The following is a 21644-nucleotide window of genomic DNA, read 5'->3' on the forward strand; positions in this document are numbered from 1 at the left end:
ACATATTTTTTACAATCATTATCCATTCTTTTTTTGTTGGTGGGTTCACATCCAACCATTTCTTTGTTATTGCCTTTTTGCTAGCAACCAGTAATATTTTAAGTAGGTACTTGTCTTGGGTGTTAAAATCAGGTGGTATGTTTCCTAAATATATAGTACCAAAGCTGTTCTCAATTTCCAAACCCAATATCAATTTTATTTCAGTGATTATTTCTAACCAATAGGATTGAATAGCTGGACATTTCCAAAATATGTGAAAGTAATCAGCCATAGAGTAATTACATTGTCTCCAGCAGAGTGCAGATTCCAGATTCCCGTTCTGTAAGTATTTTCTTTTTGGAGTAATAAAGAATCTTATCATATTCTTCCATGAAAATTCTCGCCACTGGCCTGAACTAGAGGTAGTGTACTGTGTTTTACAAATGTTTGACCATTCTTCATCAGATAAAATTATGTTTGCTTCCTTCTCCCATTTATCTTTCACATAGGATGTACAATAATTTTTAGAAGCTTGTATACTTGTATATATTCTTGATATCAGTCTCTTATGAGTCCCACACTTATACGCATCAATAAAAATATTGATGATATTCATTTCAATTTTTCCATTACTTTTAATATTTTTATTGTAGTGGTTCCGAAGTTGTAAATATCTAAAAAAATCTTGTTTTTCTAATGTATAGGTGTCAGTAATGTCTTGGAAACTCTTTAAACCTGTATTAGATGAGATTGTACAATATGAAGTAATGCCTTTCAATGTCCATTGCTTAAACCTTGAGTCCAACTGAGCAGGTTTAAAATCTTTGTCATAGGCCACCCATCTTAACAACCGTGCTTGTGTCTCAAGCTTAAAATCTTTACATTCCTTGAACCAAATATTAAGAGGAACAATTGTCCAATGACTCAATTTATTCGAGTATTTAAGCATTGTAGTTTTATCCCCTAATAAAGAGGGTAGGGGAATGTCCAACTGGCTGAATTCTAAATCTTTCCATTTTGCGTCATACTCATTATTCAGCCCAGTCTCACGAAATTTCGTTATATAGTCACGTATTTTTTTGATTCTTTTTTCGTGCTATTATCACGAAATTTCGTGTTTTTTCGTAGTCGTATAACGAATTCCTGTTTTCTTGTGATTATCACGTATTGGTTACTCGACTGTTTTGTCCTATTTTCTTACCATTGTCGCTTCGGTTTAGGGTTAGATTTACATAAAATGACATCCCTAACCAAACCCAACTCTAACCCTAACGCCAGGCGACATATAAAAAAATAAATCAGGAAAAATAGTATAGATCAATATATTAAGTGACATTGTAATGCAAGCACCAAATCTAACCCTAAACCGAAGCGACAATGGTTTAAAAACAGGAAAAAACAGTCGAGCAACCAATACGTGATAATCACACGAAAACAGGAATTCGTTATACGACTACGAAAAAACACGAAATTTCGTTATAATAGCACGAAAAAAGAATCAAAAAAATACGTGACTATATCACGAAACTTTGTGAGACTGGGTAGCAGCATTACACCAGCATACTAGATATTTCAATTGTGCTGCTTTGTAATAATCTTCCAAGCATGGGAGGGACAGTCCTCCTTTCTCCTTTGATAATTGTAGTGTTTTAAGTCTGACCCTAGGCTTAAGATTTTTCCATATGAATCTAGAGATCATTCGATTCCAGTCATGAAACTGTTTTTTCGGAATCTCTACAGGTAGTGATTGGAATAGAAACAGTAGTCGCGGTAAAACATTCATTGTAATAATTTCAATTCGATTATGCAGACCAAGGGTTAAGGGCATCCATCTGTCCAAATCTACTTTTAATTCTTTTGTTATGGTTTCATAATTTATAGTATATGTTTTTGTCACATTCTTTGGTATGATAACTCCTAAATACTTAATGTTATTAGTTTTCCACTTAAAATTATATTTATTACGTATGGTCTCCTGTGGAGCATAATTAAAAGAGAGAGTCTGAGTTTTGTCTAAATTTAATTTGTATCCAGAGTACCACCCAAACTGTTCAAGACATGACATAAGTTTAGGTAAACTGGAGTCCAGATTGGAGATTGTCATAAGGATGTCATCCGCATATAAACATATTTTGTGTTCATTTCCTTTAAATTGGAATCCTGATATATCTACATCCTCTCTAATTGCTTGGGCCAGTGGCTCTATAAATAGGGCAAAAAGTGTGGGACTTAATGGGCATCCCTGGCGATGTTTACTTGTTTTGATAGTTTATTTGAACCAATTGTTATTGCATCATCATTATTATGTAATTTTAAAGGTTATTGCTAACTCGGGTCTATTTTTATTACCAAAAAAATCAAATACCTTCATTATCAATTAGCAAAATAATTGTTAGGGACAGTCCTAGATTAGTTTCAAAATGATGTGATTTCAGTTTTTCATTTTTTTTAAGATTGAGGATTTCCTAAAAAGTGTAAAAATCTCATCTTATCTCATTCTCGTGAACCCAATCTCGTGTCTCGTCTCGTGGCAGAGGTGGTATGTGAGATAAAATTCAGGGCTTTTCAGGGAGACTTGTTGAAAATGCCTGATAGCGCCATCTGCTGTTATGGAATGCATGGTCACATTTGTGAGAAAATCTGCATGGTCATATTCAGTGTTGGGCAAGTTACTGAAAATTAGTAATTAGTTACAGTTACTAGTTTAAAAGTAATTAAATTACTCTTCCAGACTGTATATCAAAAGTAATTAGTTACTAGGAAAAGTAACTTTTAATATACTTTTATGTCTGCTTTTTAAATGTAAATATGAACAGTACTGAACAGTCCAAAAAAAAAAATGATAGGCTGTAGGCCACAGTGGGCGTTACTCTTTTGTAAGTTTGGTTATGTGTTGCATTATTTCTGTAAAGTTTCTTATATGGATAAGCTATTTTACACATAAGACTCTAATACACTGTTAACGATTTCTGTAAATTACACTGTATTTTACTGTAATATGAACTGTATTTTACCGTAGGGCATGTTATACAGTATGTTGCTGTATTTTGATGTTGCATTGTGGGAAATGTAATCTATGTGCCAGTAAAATACTGTATTTTCTATTTACTGTAAAATTTACAGTTAATTAAAAATACTGTATTTTAATAGCAGGTGGTGCTAATTTGTTTTTGGGGGATTAACTCTCTGATTAAGCTATCTTATACAGATAATGTAATATTATTGTATTTATATATTGATTTAAAATGTAAAGTAAAATTCAGAAGACTTAAACAAAGTCCTAAAAACAATCAAACAACTAAATTAGTGCAAGTAGAGCTGATTTATTTATCAAAACACAATATAATCATCTTCATTAAAGTATTTTGTATATTCGAATTAATTTATAAATGTAAGTGTTTAAAAATTAGAGATAGGTTTTGCCGGTTGTTGATGAGTGATGAATACCAGCTGTGAATTTTCTCAACGCGTGTAAGCAGCCATGACACAGGAAACCGAAATAGTGTTCCAATATAAAGTGAGGGTCCTTGACAGTGGCCGAACCCGCATACTACACGATATAATGATTCCCCACCTCGGGAGCCATAGGGAACGAATTGAGACACAGCCCTGGATGTAATCACGTCTGTGCTGATCACGTGCCTGTACACAAACCCGCCGCAGCTCACTTGCAAAAGATTATCCTGTTATTTATTACACGTATAGTAAGTAAACGTGTTTTAATGTTATCATGAATCAATGTTATAGTTTTGTATGTCACATTATTTTTTGAGAAGAGTCATGACTCAACGCGGACCTTACACGCTGTTAATTTGTGTGTGCATATGGCGGTACAGGCTCTTTTGCACTCTATGACCAGCCATCATTAAATCGAAATACAGTAAAAAAAAAAATGAGCGCGAAACCCTGACACTTTACAGAAAGACACGGAAGAAAAAAAGAGCACAGGACAATGGTTTCAAGTTAAACAGCTGGCAAGTAAAATGAGTAATCCTGTGATTTCTTAACATATTTAATTTTTTATTTGGTTAAATAATTTGAAACAACACGCAGTTAACGGCAATTTACCTCACACGTTAGGACTGTTGTGACTAGATAGGGAAAGCGCTTTGTGGTGAAAACTCTTTTTAAGACTCAACAACACTTTCGGTGCACGTTATCATATATATTTATTTTCCTTTTTAGAACATTTCACCATCTGCAAAGGTAAGTAATCTTGTAATTGCTTACCATATTTAATATTTTTGGTTTAGTTCATTAATTTGAAACACTTTTTTTTAAACACTTAACAGGGCTCTCAAGTTTTATCAAAAGTTTGGAGTGAGATTTCATCTGTTAGGGGAGGAGCCACTTAAATATTTGCAGCAGCGACCCCTCAACATTATCTGACTGCACAACCGGAGGCTGCACTTTCAGGACCGCAGTTTCAGGACTGCAGTTCTAGGACCCTAGTTTTTTGTAACGGCGCCACCTAGCGAAGCTCCAGCAGATGCTACTCGAAAAATGCCAAAGCAGTATTTTCACCCAATTTTAACTACTTTTAAAGTTTTTAAAGGTTTATTACACCGTACTCAGCAGTATTTTCAACCAATTTTAACTACTTTTAAAGTTTTTAAAGGTTTATTACACCGTACTCAAATACTGCTTTCTTTATAGAAATTAAATCTGGATTCTAAGAATGTTGAGTAATTATTGGGTTTAAGTTGCAAATAACTCATCAAGTTAAATAAACAAGGAATCATGATATGCCTATTGCCTTTTCAGTCAATCACATATTCAAGTACAGAGGGAATACACAAGAATGACTCTGGAGGTAGATTTAAAAATTGTGTATATTTTATAAAATTATATATTGCAACAGAACTCGAACTGGTGAATTTGAACATACACAAAAACAAATTTGTTCATGACATGAACAACATAGGAAGAACTGCATGGACGTCTTCACTGACTCCTAAGAGAGAGAAAGATAAAGAAATTAATGAAACCAGGAACATTTAGTTGAACATGTTTAACTCTCTATTTTTTTATTCAAATATTATCAAATATCTTAGTCACCACAGAGCACACACACACATTATATACAATACAGAATTATTTCAATCTTCATACCAAGTAATGTTCATATCTTATCGCATACTGTTAATTTTATTATGGGAACAAAGGTTTTTAAAACATTCATGTCAATACAGCCCATCAGAGAAAAAATAATATAGAGAGATAAATATAAATATTAAAAGCACACATTGTGACGTTTGCAGCAGCACTACTTACCAACTGGATGCTCTCCCCTCTTTTCTCAATTGTTTGTCTATTTTTCTATTAAATTCCTCCACTTCACTGAAATAGTACATAAGGAACATAATGACTGGTTAACAAAATGCTGTTAAAAAAGGACACATTGGGCATTGTGTAAAAACTATAAAATTTTCCACACTTACCTGTGATGATAATGTGTACCAGAGAGGAAAGCCTGCTCAGCGTCCTGCAGAGACACACTCTGAAGCCCAGCTAGGCCATATATGATGGCCTGTCAAAAGAAAATTGTTAATTGAAATATGGTCTGTAGATAAGCAGCATATGGTACAGTTTGAAAGGGCAAAAACATGCACAATACATTGTATTGTTATAAGTACCTCTGGAAATAGAAAATCACAGATTAACTGCACTTCATCTGTGAAGCTCAGTTTCTTAGGTGTTTTATATAGAACACACTTCAGAAAAGCACAAAGGTTGTCCTGTGGTTCTTCACTGTCAAGGTAGACAGGCACCTGGCGAAAGGACTTCGGAGGATACCACTTTGAAGTCTTCCCATTAAGTACATCCTACAAGCACAGACAGGATTTTTAAATAAAATAATAAATATACATCAATAAGTCTAGTGCATAAACAATTAATTAATTCATTTTTGTCATACTTTTACCTGCCCTGAGCTGTGTCCTTGAAAGCATTTCATATAGAGTACAGTACACAGTACATGACACAATCTAACACATGGTATTTTAACAGTCAATTATTATGATGGCTTACTGTTATGTCTGACTATAAAAACGTCATATGTCTCAATCGACATTATAAAATCATATGTAAATAAAGAGACGTGGGCCTAACGTTACCATAACGTATTGTGTGGTAACGTTAAAAAGTCTGTGAGCACGTGACAGTTAAAACAAATTATTTTAACTAAAAAAAACAAAACAAAAACAAACAATGATTAACTAACAAGTTTTTACAACCAACGTAATACAGTTTTCTTGTGTTGTCACTAACAGTCAACACAAGCTTTTATGCAACAGTTTAGTTAAACAAATGTGCTAACAATTCATTTACAGCATTATCTAATATACGTATGATGCCTATGATTTCAAGACTTTTTAGCAAATTACGATCACTTCGGTTACGTTACCTTTCCAATGAAATGCATCACGATTGTATTTAATGTTCAAATAAAAATTGATTCACATTTGATACTCACACTCTGTTTGTCGTCCATCTTTGCTGGTCCTCTAATTCGCTAGGTGGCGTTGTCACTAAAATCCAGGGTCCTAGAACTGCGGTCCTAAAACTACGGTCCTAAAAGTGCAGCCTCCGGTTGTGCAGGCAGATGCTACTCTCAGGTTTTTGGTAGCAGTTAAATTTAATATATTGTTTATAATTGATTAGCACAAATAGAAATTATAACAGTTGGGAAATCTAATTAAAGACAAAGTCATAGAAATTAAATACATTGTTTTATTTCAAAAATACAAATATATAAAAAATTGCCCCAAATGAGCCAACTGAACAGCAACATTGCAGAACTTGCCCTGAGCATACTTAAAATACAAGGTGTGTTTGTGTGACATCTTTTAAACAGATAAATGCAATGATTAATGTATACATTGGCGGGATATAAACATTACTAAAATAAAAGCCAGAGTATAGCTGAATAGCTAAAAAGAGTATGAATAAAGTATCATTTGAAAATAATGAAATAAATGAAAATGAAATATCTTGTCCTTTCCATTCCCAGGTGAAAAAAATACTATAGTAATTTATAGTAAATACTATAGTGTTTTTGACCCATACTATAGTAATGTACTTGAATTAATTTGTTGTGGTAATTCTATAGTTGCTGTGATAACATCAACTATAGTAATATAAACGTATTACTTTATCCCAGAGGTTTTCAATAGGTGAGGCGCGCCTCCCCAGGGGGGCGCCAAAGAGCCACAAGGGAGGCGCGACACGCGAAGAAAAAATAACGGCACACATCTGTACACATCTGTATGCAGCTCTATTGATATTTGTAATTGTGCGTGCGTGTATTATATTTAAAATGCATCGTTTCCTTGTCCCAATTCAACAGAAGTCAGCATTAAGGGAGGAGACAGGACCCAGCAAAAAACGTAGGAAATATGATCCTGAATACTTAAAGTTAGGTTTTACCTGGTCGGGGTCTGAGGCTGCACCGCTGCCGCAGTGTGTGGTCTGCAAGGAGGTGCTAGCGAATGATAGCATGAGACCATGCAAACTTCGGCGTCACATTGAAACTAAGCACACAAATCTAGTGAACAAGCCAGTTGAGTTTTTTGAGAGGAAGCAGTTTGTTCCGTATTTTATGAAAATTAATTTAGTGCAAATACATGACAGACATATTAGCTTCTAATATGTCAGCCACGAACGAAGACCGCGTCATTTGTATAAGAAAACCCTGACGGTGCGGTCATTTCTCCCTCTGTTTGTCTATGATCAGCGTAGCGTTTTTAACATCTTGCAGCGCCATCAGGGAATGCCCTTTTAATTGGTTGTTTCAGTCATTGTGATGTCACGTATCATAGCAACGATGACGACAAGTGACAACAGCGGGAAATGTAAAAATGACTGCATCCGAGCAGCCGGCGAAAAAGAAACGAGCACAAAGACATAGAATTGATTGGGAAAATGACTATCCGTGGCTGGAATGCGTGAGGGACAATGAATACAAGGCCAATTGTATCATATGCCGTCGCGTTTTTTTCTGTTTGTCACGCCGGAGTGTGTGATATTAAGCAGCACTCATGAGGAGATAATCACAAGAGGAGCGAGAGGCTGCGGGCACAGGATGGAGCAATGTCAAGGTTCATTGTCCATCAGTCGTCTCCAGAGGCTCATATGGTATGTAATTATGTGGATTTTTAAAACTGAAATATAGTTGATAAGAAAGTGATTATATTAAAAGAGATAGTACAGGTTTAGACTAACAATCCACATCTCTCCAGTGCTCCCTCCCGTCTCATAATGTGTTAATCATTTCTGATGGGTTTCTTATTAAATAATTATGGATTTAGATAGCTCAAGCGTTAAAAGGGGGTGGGGTCTTTGAAGAGGGCGTATTATAAACTTAACAAAACCATGGTTCATTGCTGGCAAAATGATCATGATAGCCTTTATATTTCACATCTATGTGGTTCAGTCTTGTATACTTATTAGGCATACTTTGCTATTCATTAAATATTTAGGCCTAAGAAGTTGTATGAAATATATTTATATTTTCACCAGAAGTCTTCATTTCAGGGGTTATTTTTTTTTCAAAATTCTCTTCTGTGGGATCATGTCACCGGACCAAGGCATTGAATGCATAAATTGGTTGGGCCATGGGGTTGATGCCGCTCGTAGCACACATTATGTGAATGGCATTTTGTTTGTTTTTTAAGGTGTTATGTGGCTGAAATCGTTAAAAAAAATCGTTAAAAAAATGTGATGAAAATATGTTAATCTGTTCGATCTGATATACCTGCAATGCAGTTAACTGTTAGATGTTATGTGTTCCGTGAACAAACAGCGTTGTTTTTTATTGATCAGAGAGCTGTCCATTGTGCTGATTTTGTTTGAGACGATCTCCTTCAAATATGCGCAGAAACACGCACCGACTGCAGCCGTGGAGTGTCGTTAGTTGTATTTTTGGCGCTTGTTGTATTGTTGTATTTTTAAGCATGTTTTGTTGACTTGTCAACTGATGCTCAGTGATTTTAAGCCTCAATTAGGCCTGCATGAAGTTGGAAATTATTTGCTGTTGCAAAGAATCATTTATGAATGCACTTTTGAAAAAGTTGTGGAAATAAAATGTTTTCAATCAGATATTGAAAGTCATCATAGCCTGGAACACACCAAAGATGGCATTACTGCAGAGGCGTGTGCACTCAAAAAAATAACTCATTGGATGAGTTATGTCAAAGAGTTACCCATTTATGTCAGTATTATGCATTGCAATTGTGTTTGAACAAAAAAACTAAAACAAACGTGTAGCATTAAACTAAACTGCTTAAACAAAACAAACAACATTTTAAAATCTTTTTTTTTTTAATGTGTGGGTTAGGGCAGGCGGACGGGATTTTGGGGAGGGGGGGCTTGGCTGTCCTTACCTACTCTAAGGGGAGGCTCACATTCACCCAATTTGAAAACCCCTGCTTTATCCAATACTGTACTACATTGTCTACAACTATAGGGTATAATATACTAGAATATACACTACAGATTACTGTAGTATAAACTAAAGAATACTAACGTTAGAGTATTTATTACAGTTTATCAGTTCACTACTATAGTTAATACAGAGTATGCTGTAGCAATCATTAACAAAGTGTTGTAAATACTATAATATACTAAAATTTACTATACTATTAGTATGGTTCAAAAACACTATAGTATTTCCTATAATATTTTTCACCTGGGATTGTTTCAGGTAGCCTCTAGTGTTTAGTACTTTCCTAAAGTTAAAGCTAATTCTGATTGCAAAGCAGTTCGATTTTTTTAATCAATAATAATTTACCTCGGCTATATTTCCCAACAACAGTTTTTATTATCTTTGATCACATTTTTGTGATGTCATCCAAGAATCGTAAAATCAAATTGCTATAAAAAAGAATGCGTTACCTACCGCTTTCATCGGATTCTTCTCTTCCAACTGCCACTTCGTCTGTGTGACGTGAGAATCTATGTTGCCTAGTAACGAATGTGCTTGCAGCAGGATCACGAAATTTACCCAGAAACAACAAATTCTGATTTCTGATTGGCTGGTAGGTGACAATTATATCAGGATGTCTAGTGTGACCGTGTAGTCCGCGGCTCGACAGATATGAACTCGGCAGAGAACTTCTCTCCTGTGCCTCGTTCATTAATTGTATAGAGTGGGAAAAGTTTTCTTATTTTTTCAGCGTGAGAAATACAAGGTGTGGCGTGTGAGCATGTGAACTGACTGAAATGCGTGAGTCTCACGGTGAATGCGTGAGACTTGAGAGCCCTGACTTAACAACACGCAGTTGACGGTAATTTACCTCACACGACTGTTGTGAACAAGATAGTTAGAGAGCTTTGAGGTAGAAACTCGTTTAAGACTGAACAAAACGCAACTTTCTGTGCAAATAATCATATTTAATTATTTTCTTCCCCTTTTTAGAACATTTCACCATCGACATATCAACATAAACGGTTCTCTTTTTCGTGTTTGACTGCGTTTGGTGAGTGTTCATATGAAATGCTAGGCGACAAACTGAGCTTTTGTGTTTAACCCTATTTTGAAATCAGTCTCTCAGTTTCTCTCTAACATGCACATCTAACAAGGAATAATTGACGATGGGTCGTTGAATTAAATTGATATAACTGCCAGTAAGAAAAAGTGTGTGTCTGTGTGTGTGTGTGTGTGTCTGTGTGTGTGTGTGTGTGTGTGTGTGTGTGTGTGTGTGTGTGTGTGTGTGTGTGTGCGTGTGCAGGTCACAACAACAACGGCAGATGCAGAGACCACGCTTTCCCTTGCTTCCACTCCACGGCTGATCATGCTTGGTAAGATTCTTTAACACATACTTTGGGAACATTAAAAAGATTAAAGGGATAGTTCAGCCAAAAATGATACTAAACCCATGACCTACTCACCCGCAAGCCATCCGAAGTGCATATGTCCATCATTTTCCAGACAAACACATTTTCAGATATTTAAGAAAATGTTTTAGATCTTTCAGTTAATTAAATGTGAAGTTACAGGGTCCACGTCCTTGAAGTCCAAAAAAAGTGCGTCCATCTTTCACAAAATAATCCAAACGGCTCAAGGATGATAAACAAAGGTCTTCTGAGGGTAATCTGCGCGGTGTTGTTGTAGAAGTATCCATATTTAAAACTTTATTAACGAAAATAACTACCTTCCGGTAGCGCCGCCATCTTAGTCGGGTCCGCATTCAAGATCACGCAACTTACAGAGATTACTCTGCTGCTGCTCTGTGCCCCCGCCCTCCGAATTTGTCATACGTCACTAAGAAAAGTGCGTACACTACACTAATACTCTCTCCTGAATACAGAGGAGTCTAAGATGGCGGCGCTACCGGAAGGTAGTTATTTTCGTTAATAAAGTTTTAAATATGGATATTTCTACAACAACACCGTGCAAATTACCCTCAGAAGACCTTTGTTTATCATCCTACCTTCTCTCTAACTATCTCTAACAAGATAGTTAGAGAGCTTTGAGGTAGAAACTCGTTTAAGACTGAACAAAACGCAACTTTCTGTGCAAATAATCATATTTAATTATTTTCTTCCCCTTTTTAGAACATTTCACCATCGACATATCAACATAAACGGTTCTCTTTTTCGTGTTTGACTGCGTTTGGTGAGTGTTCATATGAAATGCTAGGCGACAAACTGAGCTTTTGTGTTTAACCCTATTTTGAAATCAGTCTCTCAGTTTCTCTCTAACATGCACATCTAACAAGGAATAATTGACGATGGGTCGTTCAATTAAATTGATATAACTGCCAGTAAGAAAAAGTGTGTGTGTGTGTGTGTGTGTGTGTGTGTGTGTGTGTGTGTGTGTGTGTGTGTGTGTGTGTGTGTGTGTGTGTGTGTGTGTGTGCGTGTGCAGGTCACAACAACAACGGCAGATGCAGAGACCACGCTTTCCCTTGCTTCCACTCCACGGCTGATCATGCTTGGTAAGATTCTTTAACACATACTTTGGGAACATTAAAAAGATTAAAGGGATAGTTCAGCCAAAAATGATAATAAACCCATGATTTACTCACCCCCAAGCTATCCGAGATGCATATGTCCATCATTTTCCAGACAAACACATTTTCAGATATTTAAGAAAATGTTTTAGATCTTTCAGTTAATTAAATGTGAAGTTACAGGGTCCACGTCCTTGAAGTCCAAAAAAAGTGCGTCCATCTTTCACAAAATAATCCAAACGGCTCAAGGATGATAAACAAAGGTCTTCTGAGGGTAATCTGCGCGGTGTTGTTGTAGAAGTATCCATATTTAAAACTTTATTAACGAAAATAACTACCTTCCGGTAGCGCCGCCATCTTAGTCGGGTCCGCATTCAAGATCACGCAACTTACAGAGATTACTCTGCTGCTGCTCTGTGCCCCCGCCCTCCGAATTTGTCATACGTCACTAAGAAAAGTGCGTACACTACACTAATACTCTCTCCTGAATACAGAGGAGTCTAAGATGGCGGCGCTACCGGAAGGTAGTTATTTTCGTTAATAAAGTTTTAAATATGGATATTTCTACAACAACACCGTGCAAATTACCCTCAGAAGACCTTTGTTTATCATCCTGGAGCCACTTGGATTTATTTTGTGAAGGATGGACGCACATTTGGACTTGAAGAACGTGGACCCCGTAACTTCACATTTAATTAACTGAAAGTTCTAAAACATCTGAAAATGTGTTTGTCTGAAAAACGATGTACATATGCATCTCGGACAGCTTGGGGGTAAGTAAATCTTGGGATTAATATCATTTTTTGGCTGAACTATCCCTTTAATCCTTTGTTAATGTTAAGCATTATGCTTAAATTTTGGCATTCTTCTTGAGTTTTGAATATCAAGAGTAATGAAATGATGATTGGCCTTTTTAGGTAACCCCCCCCCCAAATTGTATTCTGTACTCATTTACTTATTCTTGTGTTGTTCTTAACCTGCATGAGTTAAATTTCTTGAGCGAAGATAATATTTTGATAAATGATGGTTATCTAATAGTTGACAATACCCCTTGACCTCCACAGTATTTGTTTTTCTTACTATGGAAGTCAGTGGGTACCATCAACCGTGCTTACCATCAATTATTAAAATATCTTCTTTTGTGTATTTATAAATACAACAGAATCAACTCCTACAGGCTTAGAACAATACAAGGGTAAGTAAATGATGAAAGAATTTTGGGGACATATGAACTATCACTTTAAAATGATAGATTTCAAATTATTGAGAAAAGCTCTAACATCTAAATATTGTTACTTACACCAAAATCAAATAACAAACGCTATTATTAAATAATTATTTTCAGAGGATCCAGATCTACAAAACAAAAAATGGATGCTGCCGATTGAAGGCTAAGTCCGCTTTCCTGCGATTGACCTACCATTTCTTCAGCTTTTGCTGTTCACTTTGGTTGCTACTACGTGCTCAACATCGAGTACCAAGTGGAAGCAGCCACTACTTTGGAGTTTATTCAGAGGTAAGTACATCTTTCGGTATGCTATAACATTTGGTAAATATTGAAGAAAGACTCATCATTTACTTACTTTTATGTCCTTCCTAACCTGTATGCTCTCTCTTCAGAGGAACACGAAAGAAGATATTTTGAAAAATGTTGTTTACCAAACATGTTTAGTTGGTTTGTTGACTTCCATCAACAAAAGTGGTTTGGTAACAATCATTCTTCAAAATATCTTCTTTTGTTTTCCCCTAAAGAAAGTGCATACAGGTTAGGAAGGACATAAGGGCTTTTATATATGATTTTAGATTTCAGGAAGTGGCAAAGTCTTGTCATCTATTAGAAACTGCTGGTCCTTTGTGGTAATTACAGTGGGCCTGAGCAATATGAGGATATTATTGTATAGCAACGATTAGGAATGGCACTATTTTTTAAAAAAGTGGAGTGTCCCTCTCTTACACATCAAATGATCTAATTAATTATTTTTTTTATGTAAAGATTTATTGTGAGGATCAGCCCCGACAACAGCAAGTGCTCCTCTAACTTCCAGGTGAGCAAAAGAAGTGGAAAGATGGTGCAAAGGAAGAACTCTGGCCTGAACCATCATGTATATATCCACCTTTATTCAGAACTTTATGAATTAAGCAAAACTATTAAGCTACTAAAGCAAATACATTCTACTCAACTCACCAGAGGTTTGTGAAGTTCTTTTTTATCTTAAAGGTTTCTTGTAGTTAATTTGTCCATGCACTGATTTATAATATTGTAATATGAAACTCCAGTGTATACATGTTACTACTGTTGCTTCTAAAAGCAAAATAAGTCTACGCAGGAGAGGTTTTGTTACGTTTTTTTTTATTATTCTTATAGACGGTTTCATCGGATGCACGTGATACACGTCTGGATCCGAACCTTACTTCCGGTTTTGCTTTTTTAATGGTCTGACTAGTTGCTAAACTGATCTCTTGAACAAATGCCTCGTCGAAAATAACAAATGTTTTGGTTTCCGAGCTAATCTATGTGTTGTTTTTTTGCTTGTTATATAAATAAAATGCGTTTAAAGAACTTTGTTGTTTTTTATTCTTAGCGGAGTTTATCGGAAGTTCATGCGGACCGCGACAGCCGTTTGTTTATGTTGTTACTGCTGAAACCGTCTACAGTTATAACTGAATTTGTACTAAGATTATTTGATAATACTGTGAAATGAAACGGTGAGTAAATGTTACATTGGCTTTGAAAAAGCTGTTGCTGCAAGAAATTACAATTTACTCAGAATAATATTTTGAATGTATGAGTTTTTGACATTGCTTATGACTGCATTTGAATGTATTGTTCATGAATTGATGCTGTGATATGTGTGTGTAAATGTTTTGTGTGTTACTTGCTAAAAGTATTTTGTATTTGAACATTGTTATTATGACTGAGTTAGTGCATGACTTGATTTAAAATTCTGTAATATGATATCTATGAGTAAATGTTATTGCCGGTTTGAGAACAACAGTTTGTGATGCAAGCTGAAAGTTCAATGTGCAAAAATATGAAAATCTGATTTCATGTATTTGAAAAACTAAAAGAAATTTTAAAAACATGTTGTCATTGCTTATTTTTGTTTTTACTTAAAGCTGTTTTAACACCTCCATTTAAATTTTGTGCAGTTTTGTAGTAAATAGAAATGGGAAAATGAATCAAAGGAAATTTTACGGTAAAATACACATTGTAATATACATTGTAGTATAAATTTATTGTATATTTTACAGTAGAAAATATAATATACTGTAAATACAGTTACAGCATGTTAAACAATACTGTAAAATGTATACAGTATTTTAAATAGTACTGTAAATTTGTATACAGTATTTTAAATGGTACTGTAAAACTATACAGTATTTTAAATAGTACTGTAAAACTGTATACAGTAGTTTAAATAGTACTGTAAAACTGTATACAGTATATTAAATAATACTGTAAAATTGTATACAGTATTTTTACTGTAAGTTAATTTACAGTAAGTTGCTGGCAACCAGCTGCCAGTAAGTTACTGTAAATTCTACAGGAAATTTTTTACAGTGTATATATCACATACTGTGCCTATTTTGCTTTAGATTCAGCCTTTGAATATTTTTGTGAGAAATTATCTTAATATGTAAGCTTACTTTGTTTATGTATATCATTTAGTCAAATATTCTGCATGTTTACATTGAAAATATATAATGTGTTAAAATTGGTGCTGTCCCTTTAAGAATTTGGGGACTGTGAAGCTTGCGGGTAGTGCGCTCTTGGAATACAGTAGAGTCGCAGAGTTTTCTTTTCCACATCCATGATATTTAAGATTTAATATTATATATTGTTTGATTTAAATGATAAACAAGATTAAAGGAAGATATTTAATCAGAAAACAGAGTACGATTGTTTTGTCGGATGGACACAGAGCGAGTGGATTGTTCTGTACATGGAGCGAGTGAAAACAAATCTGAAACTAAATGCGCACTCACACATACTATGGGGTTCTAACACTGTTGTACAGTGCAGGGTGCATATTTTACTGGAAAGCAACAACCGTGGGTGGATCGGATCCTCTTCCATGAAACTAATGTAAACATCTGAGAATCTCGTTACCGCAAAATGTAGTGGAAATACTTTGTAATGCATTACTCCCATCACTGGTTATATTTGTGGGAAAATCTAAATGGTCACATTTATGAGAAAATCAAGCCAAGAGAATCCGTGCTGCAAAACACAGTACATATTTGTTACACCTCTGAATTTCCTCTCAAATTACCTTACAGGATGTATTTGCAAAGCGTTTTCTGTTTGTTTCGGAGTCGAGTTTCCCCTTTGCGAAGCAGATTTAGTTTGTTTGCAACATGCTGGATTTGTTTGTTTAATTATGGCACAAAATTCACTTCATACATTTTTCTCGTTTCCAATATAATCAGTGTTATTGAAATGTGTGTGCAATCCAAAAGACAAATGCAAAAGATAAACTAAAATGGTTTTAATAGGAACCTATAGGTGCTTTTAAACCACTTGGAAGAACTACAGATACCTATACTAAATCAAAACAAGAACAACCAAGAACTAAAATAAAAAGGAATCATTATTGTTAAACACATAGGGTTGGATCAGGGAAACAAAGAACAAAGACATTAACCCTCTATAGGTTTTTGAAATACTTTTACTGACAAAGTAAGGATTATCAAAGACAGGTTATCCTAACCCCAAAATGTTTCCACTACTTCCATCAAGGAAAGGGGTACTGCAGTAATCCCGGTTTAGCAGATTCAGAGACCGTTCTCTCCCCAAACCATTAGAGCATTGAACACGGTTACATAACTCACCTCACCACTGCATTAATGCTGTTTATACTGTATTGTAATTATAACTGTAATTATTGCTTACATTTAGGCCTATAGTGTATGTATTGCTGTCAACTGTGTCACACACAACTGCACTGTTGCTGGGATTATACACACAAGATTTCCACTCCTTTAACACATGTATCAAGAATGTAACAAAAAAGCTTGTAATGAATTCATGAGGAAAGTTTGTGATTTTTGGAGTTTTTGTTTAAAGATGAAAATGCTTCCTGAGCTCTCTGCATGAGTTGGATCATTACAATATCTTTGCATTTTTCTGTGTGAGTGTTACTTTTCATCACTGTGAATATTTGCGTACTTTGCTGATTAACAAATTAGAAATTGTCCTTAAAATTTAAGCGTGTCTTAAGACAGGATTGACTGACTTGCCTTTAGAGAAGAGATGCAGATTGTAGTGTTTGCTCTTTTCCTTACAGCTCATTGTGAGCTGATAATAGCTCAGTATAAGCAACACTTTTTCATAAATCAAGCCAAGACATGGATTGAAGCTCTACAATACTGCAGGGAGAATTATGCTGACATGTCCAGTCTAGAGGGTGCAGATCAAATTTGGAGCTTGAAAACTGCAACAGATGTCATGAACACTCAGAACAGTCCTGCTACGAACACAGACAATCCTTATTACAACACAGCAGCCTGGATTGGTCTAAACAAGACCTCTACAACTATAAACAACTGGCAGTGGAGTGATGGAACGTTGTTCAATTCTAATTTAGTGATATTATCCAATTTTTACACAAAAAGTTGTGTTCAATTCCAGTTTAACGTGCTGTCTGACTACAGCTGTATAAGCCAACAAGCTTTTTTCTGCTACAAGTGGCTGCCTAAACTCATTCTGATAAAAGAGAACAAGAGCTGGGAGGATGCATTACAACACTGCAGGACTCACTACACTGATCTGGCCAGTCTGCCTACATATTCACACCTCTTTCAAGCCAACCAAATCATTGCTAACGCTGAGACCCCCAGCGTGTGGACAGGTCTGCGGTTCCTGGCAGGCTCATGGTTCTGGGTGAGTGGAGAAGCATTGGGAAATCTGGTCCAGCTGCCACCATGCCCTATCAATTGCTCTAATTGTGGAGCTCGAAGCAAGACAGCTCAAAGTTGGGACAACAAAGATTGTGGGAAGACATTGAACTTTGTATGCTATTAGAGAGGAAGGTAAGTCAAACCAGTGAGTAATGTCATGTTACAATATGTTCATGAAGTTATGCTTTCACACTCTGTGTGAATATTTTCTCTTTGTATTTTTACATTCAGTAAGAATAAAGTATTATGTGAAAAGTAAGTAATATGTGATGATTACATAATAATAGACAACAGTGTTGATAGATACTGCAGTACTTTTTTTATAATAAAGTATACCATAATAAAATACTTATGTCTTTTCAAAGGCTTTAAGAAGACAACGAGAGAAACACATGACATATGAAGAAAGTGTAAATGCATATATAACTATTGAAACATAATTAATTAGTAGGGTGATTATTAAGTTCCTGAAAAAATATATTTTACATTGCTGTGTGACTTACGTAAGCTGTAAAAAGATTTGCAAATTAAACAAGTTGTTTGTCAACATGCACATCTGCACCCTGCAATACACCTCAGGATTACTAAATTAACTAAATTTTTGTCTAACAAAATTTTTAGGAAGATTGTATTTATGTCAAGTGAATGTAGATTTACTTATCTATAGCTATAGTTTAATATATTACCGCTCATCAGTTGACTAATTTGTAAGAGATAGAACCAAAAAGGGACAATAAAATAAAAAACAATGTTATCTGTTAGTTTTGTTAAGAACTCACTTTATTTTAATCTATGTAAAACAAATATATTTTCAATGTAAAGAAACTTTATTGGCATGATTGTGTGACTTACAATATTGCCAAAGCATTACATAAAACAAGAAACATACAATAACACAAAAGTAACAAACATTAAGGTGGAATTAAGCTAAGGTGCTGGGTGATGGATGAAGTACTACTGCAAGTCAAATAAATAAAATATATCTTTATGACTAATAAAAAAAGTGAAAAGCAAGGAAAAAATAGTTGTTGTTTGTTTTAAAATGTTTGATTCAATTAATGTTAAAGGTAAACATTTTGTAGTTCCTTTCTTGTTTTTTCTTCTAATACATTGTGCATGCCTTATGAAATTTTTGACTCCCTTTGTTTTTCATCTCAATTACTCATTGACAGTTGTCAGATCTTGTGAACAAATTTCTGCATATCTAGGGTTTATGAATGCCATAAGATAATTTGTATGAATACAAAGGTAGTGTGTGTTACAGCTTGTGGTAAGTGCAGTGAACAGTATATACTGTAGATTAATAAAAAACGAATGGCTAATTATTTTAGCTTATTAAGTCCCCTATAGCACTACTTATGTTTCTACATTGGAGCTAAAAGTGGTTCCCCTTATGATTATTATGAGCCAGTGAAGTACTTTTAGTGTTATTTAGCATCATTTATTTTTAGACTGTGACAAGACAGCTTGATCAGGCTTCAGTTATTAATTTAATAAAAACTATGCTTTCTGAACAATACATACATTTTAATAGCAGCAGGTGCTTAATCAAAACCCAACTTCATGTGTTATTGTAAAGCAAAATGTTGTTACTTGTGTATTATATTTTGAATGCTCTATAAATTGCTTTGGATATAGTTGCATACCAAATGCCTAAATGTAATTTAAATTTAACTTACAAAAATGTTTGCCCCTCATATCTACACTGTTAAACCTTACCAGGGTTTTTAGGAGTAAATTACTGGCAACACTGTTGCCAGCTAGTTACTGTACAGCATCTGTAACGGTGACTTACTGGCAACAGTGTTGCCAGTATAGTACTGTGTCTATGACAATACAGTGAATAACTGGCAACAGTGTTGCCAGTAATTTACTGTCTCTGTACCATTACGGTGTCTTACTGGCAACAGTGTTGCCAGTTTTATACTGTAGGTTAGGAATTACAGTTAATAACTGGCAGCAGTGATTTCAGTTAATTACTGTACAGTACCACATGCTTCAGGTAGAATACTGTATAGTATATAAAATGCCGTACTCATTGTGGTACTCTAACACTTTTGAAAGATTCTTTCTTTATGTTACTTTATTAAAAAGGGAGAAAGAACCCCAAAATATTTAGACAAATACACTTTATTACTGTGGCAATAGATGTCAGGATCAGAGGATGGATGAACCCAATCGCAGACAAAGTCCAGGAAAACAGAAAACACTTTATTTACTAACATATAACAAAACCCACGAGGGTGTACATGACATGAAACACTGTAAGCAGATAGATAATACTAAACTTGACAAGATAACTCGGCTAGATAACCACATGAACACGAGAACAAAACAAAACGAACCTGCACAGAACTAAGGACATAATGACATTATATAGAAAAAAACAAACAAGATAACGAGGGGGAACAGGTGATGGGAGAAAACCAATGATTACTAATAAGCAGGAGAACGAGGGGGCGGGGACAAGAGACAAGACACCGAAAGCACATGACCCAATAAACAAGGCATGAACCTCCACATAGAGCAGGGATGTGCAACTTCGGTCCTGGAGGGCCAATGTCCTGCAGAGTTTAGCTCCAACTTGCCTCAGCACACGTGCGTTAAAGTTTCTAGTATGCCCAGTAAGACCTTAATTGACTGCTTCAGGTGTGTTTAATTATGGTTGGAGCTAAACTCTGCAGGACACCGGCCCTCCAGGACCCAAGCTGCCCATCCCTGACATAGAGCATGGGACTGCCAGAACTCCAAACTGCCATCATAACTAGATATAAATACAAAACAAGACTCATTGGCAGGATCCTGACAATAGATAAATACATAACACAAGGAATCGCAAAATTAAACTAAACAGAACAAATTTTCTGTAGAATTTGCAAAATAAGATAAGATAACAAAAAGCAATAATATAAACAAAGAACATTGCCACTGCATGACAGTTAAACCAAAACTAACAAAATCATACTCCAAATCAATGCAATCAAATAACATTCAGGTTATTTATTGGTAGTGCGACACATATAAAAAACACATATGGCAAATTGTGTGGTTTACTTTCAGTGTAATAGACAAATTCTTTTAAGACACTCAAGACAATCATGTCAAATCCCACCCTAAAAAAAAAAGATCTCCGTTGACCCTCAGGTTATTCCAAACCTGCAGTTATTCAACATAATTTTAATGACCTTCTTATATTCTTACAATTCAAGGATTAACAAAAATGCTTCATTTAACACGAAGTAGAAACCAGAAATTAAGCTCTGTTTTTTGCACAGGCCTACTAAGGGGTAATGGTGCCTTATGGTGATCAACAGTAAAAATTACAAATTTTACCTTTTTGCAAAAAGAAAAACCATTATCAATCAAAAATGGCTTTGCAATCAAAAAAATGTTTCTATAATGGAAGTCAATGGGGCAAAAATGACCACAAACCATAAATGAGGAAAAAAAAATTAAATCTGATGCTGCACAAAAACTAAAAATTAATCAAAGCCAATGTTTTTTCTAATCGTTGAAATGCCCAAGACTGTGGAAAGGCTTTTAAAAAAATCCAGTCCAAAATCACTTTTTATATTGAAAATAAGTCATTTTGTGTTTTTTCCCAAATACTTATTTGGGAAGTTCACTTATAAACTTTTTAAAGAGTTACAATCATGGAGTTTATGTAAATATTTGGTAATTTTGATCAGTATTGAGGTTGATTAACAGATTAATATTTTTTATATTAATCTGATACATTTTTACAACAGTTTCATTTAGTGGCATTTTTTGCCACGAACAACAGGAAAGGGCAGTGCATTTGAACAATGC

At 35.0% G+C, this 21644-nt stretch overlaps 1 protein-coding gene and 1 long non-coding RNA gene across 3 annotated transcripts; one reads left to right on the forward strand and one right to left on the reverse strand.

The window, feature by feature from the left end:
* Positions 1-4793: 4793 nt before the first annotated feature.
* Positions 4794-6594, reverse strand: LOC141352868 (PWWP domain-containing DNA repair factor 4-like). The gene is made up of 5 exons (XM_073858931.1): positions 6455-6594; positions 5616-5804; positions 5421-5509; positions 5254-5319; positions 4794-4933 (listed from the first exon to the last, which is right to left on the reverse strand). Exons 1-5 carry the CDS (start codon positions 6470-6472, stop codon positions 4924-4926), a joined length of 372 nt encoding a protein of 123 aa, XP_073715032.1. The 5' UTR covers positions 6473-6594; the 3' UTR covers positions 4794-4923.
* A 4100-nt stretch (positions 6595-10694) lies between these two features.
* On the forward strand, positions 10695-14948 carry LOC129443897 (uncharacterized). Of its 2 annotated transcripts, XR_012359940.1 has the most exons (4): positions 10695-10779; positions 11849-11918; positions 13279-13449; positions 13927-14948. It is a non-coding gene; the product is annotated as an uncharacterized lncRNA (long non-coding RNA). The 2 variants fall into 2 exon arrangements; XR_012359939.1 differs by lacking the exon at positions 10695-10779 and having other exon boundaries at positions 11583-11918; positions 13927-14947.
* The last annotated feature ends 6696 nt before the right edge of the window (positions 14949-21644 follow it).

The sequence above is a fragment of the Misgurnus anguillicaudatus genome, chromosome 21 (assembly GCF_027580225.2).
Source record: "Misgurnus anguillicaudatus chromosome 21, ASM2758022v2, whole genome shotgun sequence".
Taxonomy (NCBI): Eukaryota; Metazoa; Chordata; class Actinopteri; order Cypriniformes; family Cobitidae; genus Misgurnus; species Misgurnus anguillicaudatus.

What these genes read in the sequence shown, in the direction of transcription:
- LOC141352868 (XM_073858931.1), bottom strand. An exon ending in GTGATTTTCTATTTCCAGAG is followed by an intron (nt 5,510 to 5,615) that starts GTACTTATAACA and finishes TTCTTTTGACAG; the next exon opens with GCCATCATATATGGCCTAGC. An exon ending in GGTACACATTATCATCACAG is followed by an intron (nt 5,320 to 5,420) that starts GTAAGTGTGGAA and finishes GTACTATTTCAG; the next exon opens with TGAAGTGGAGGAATTTAATA.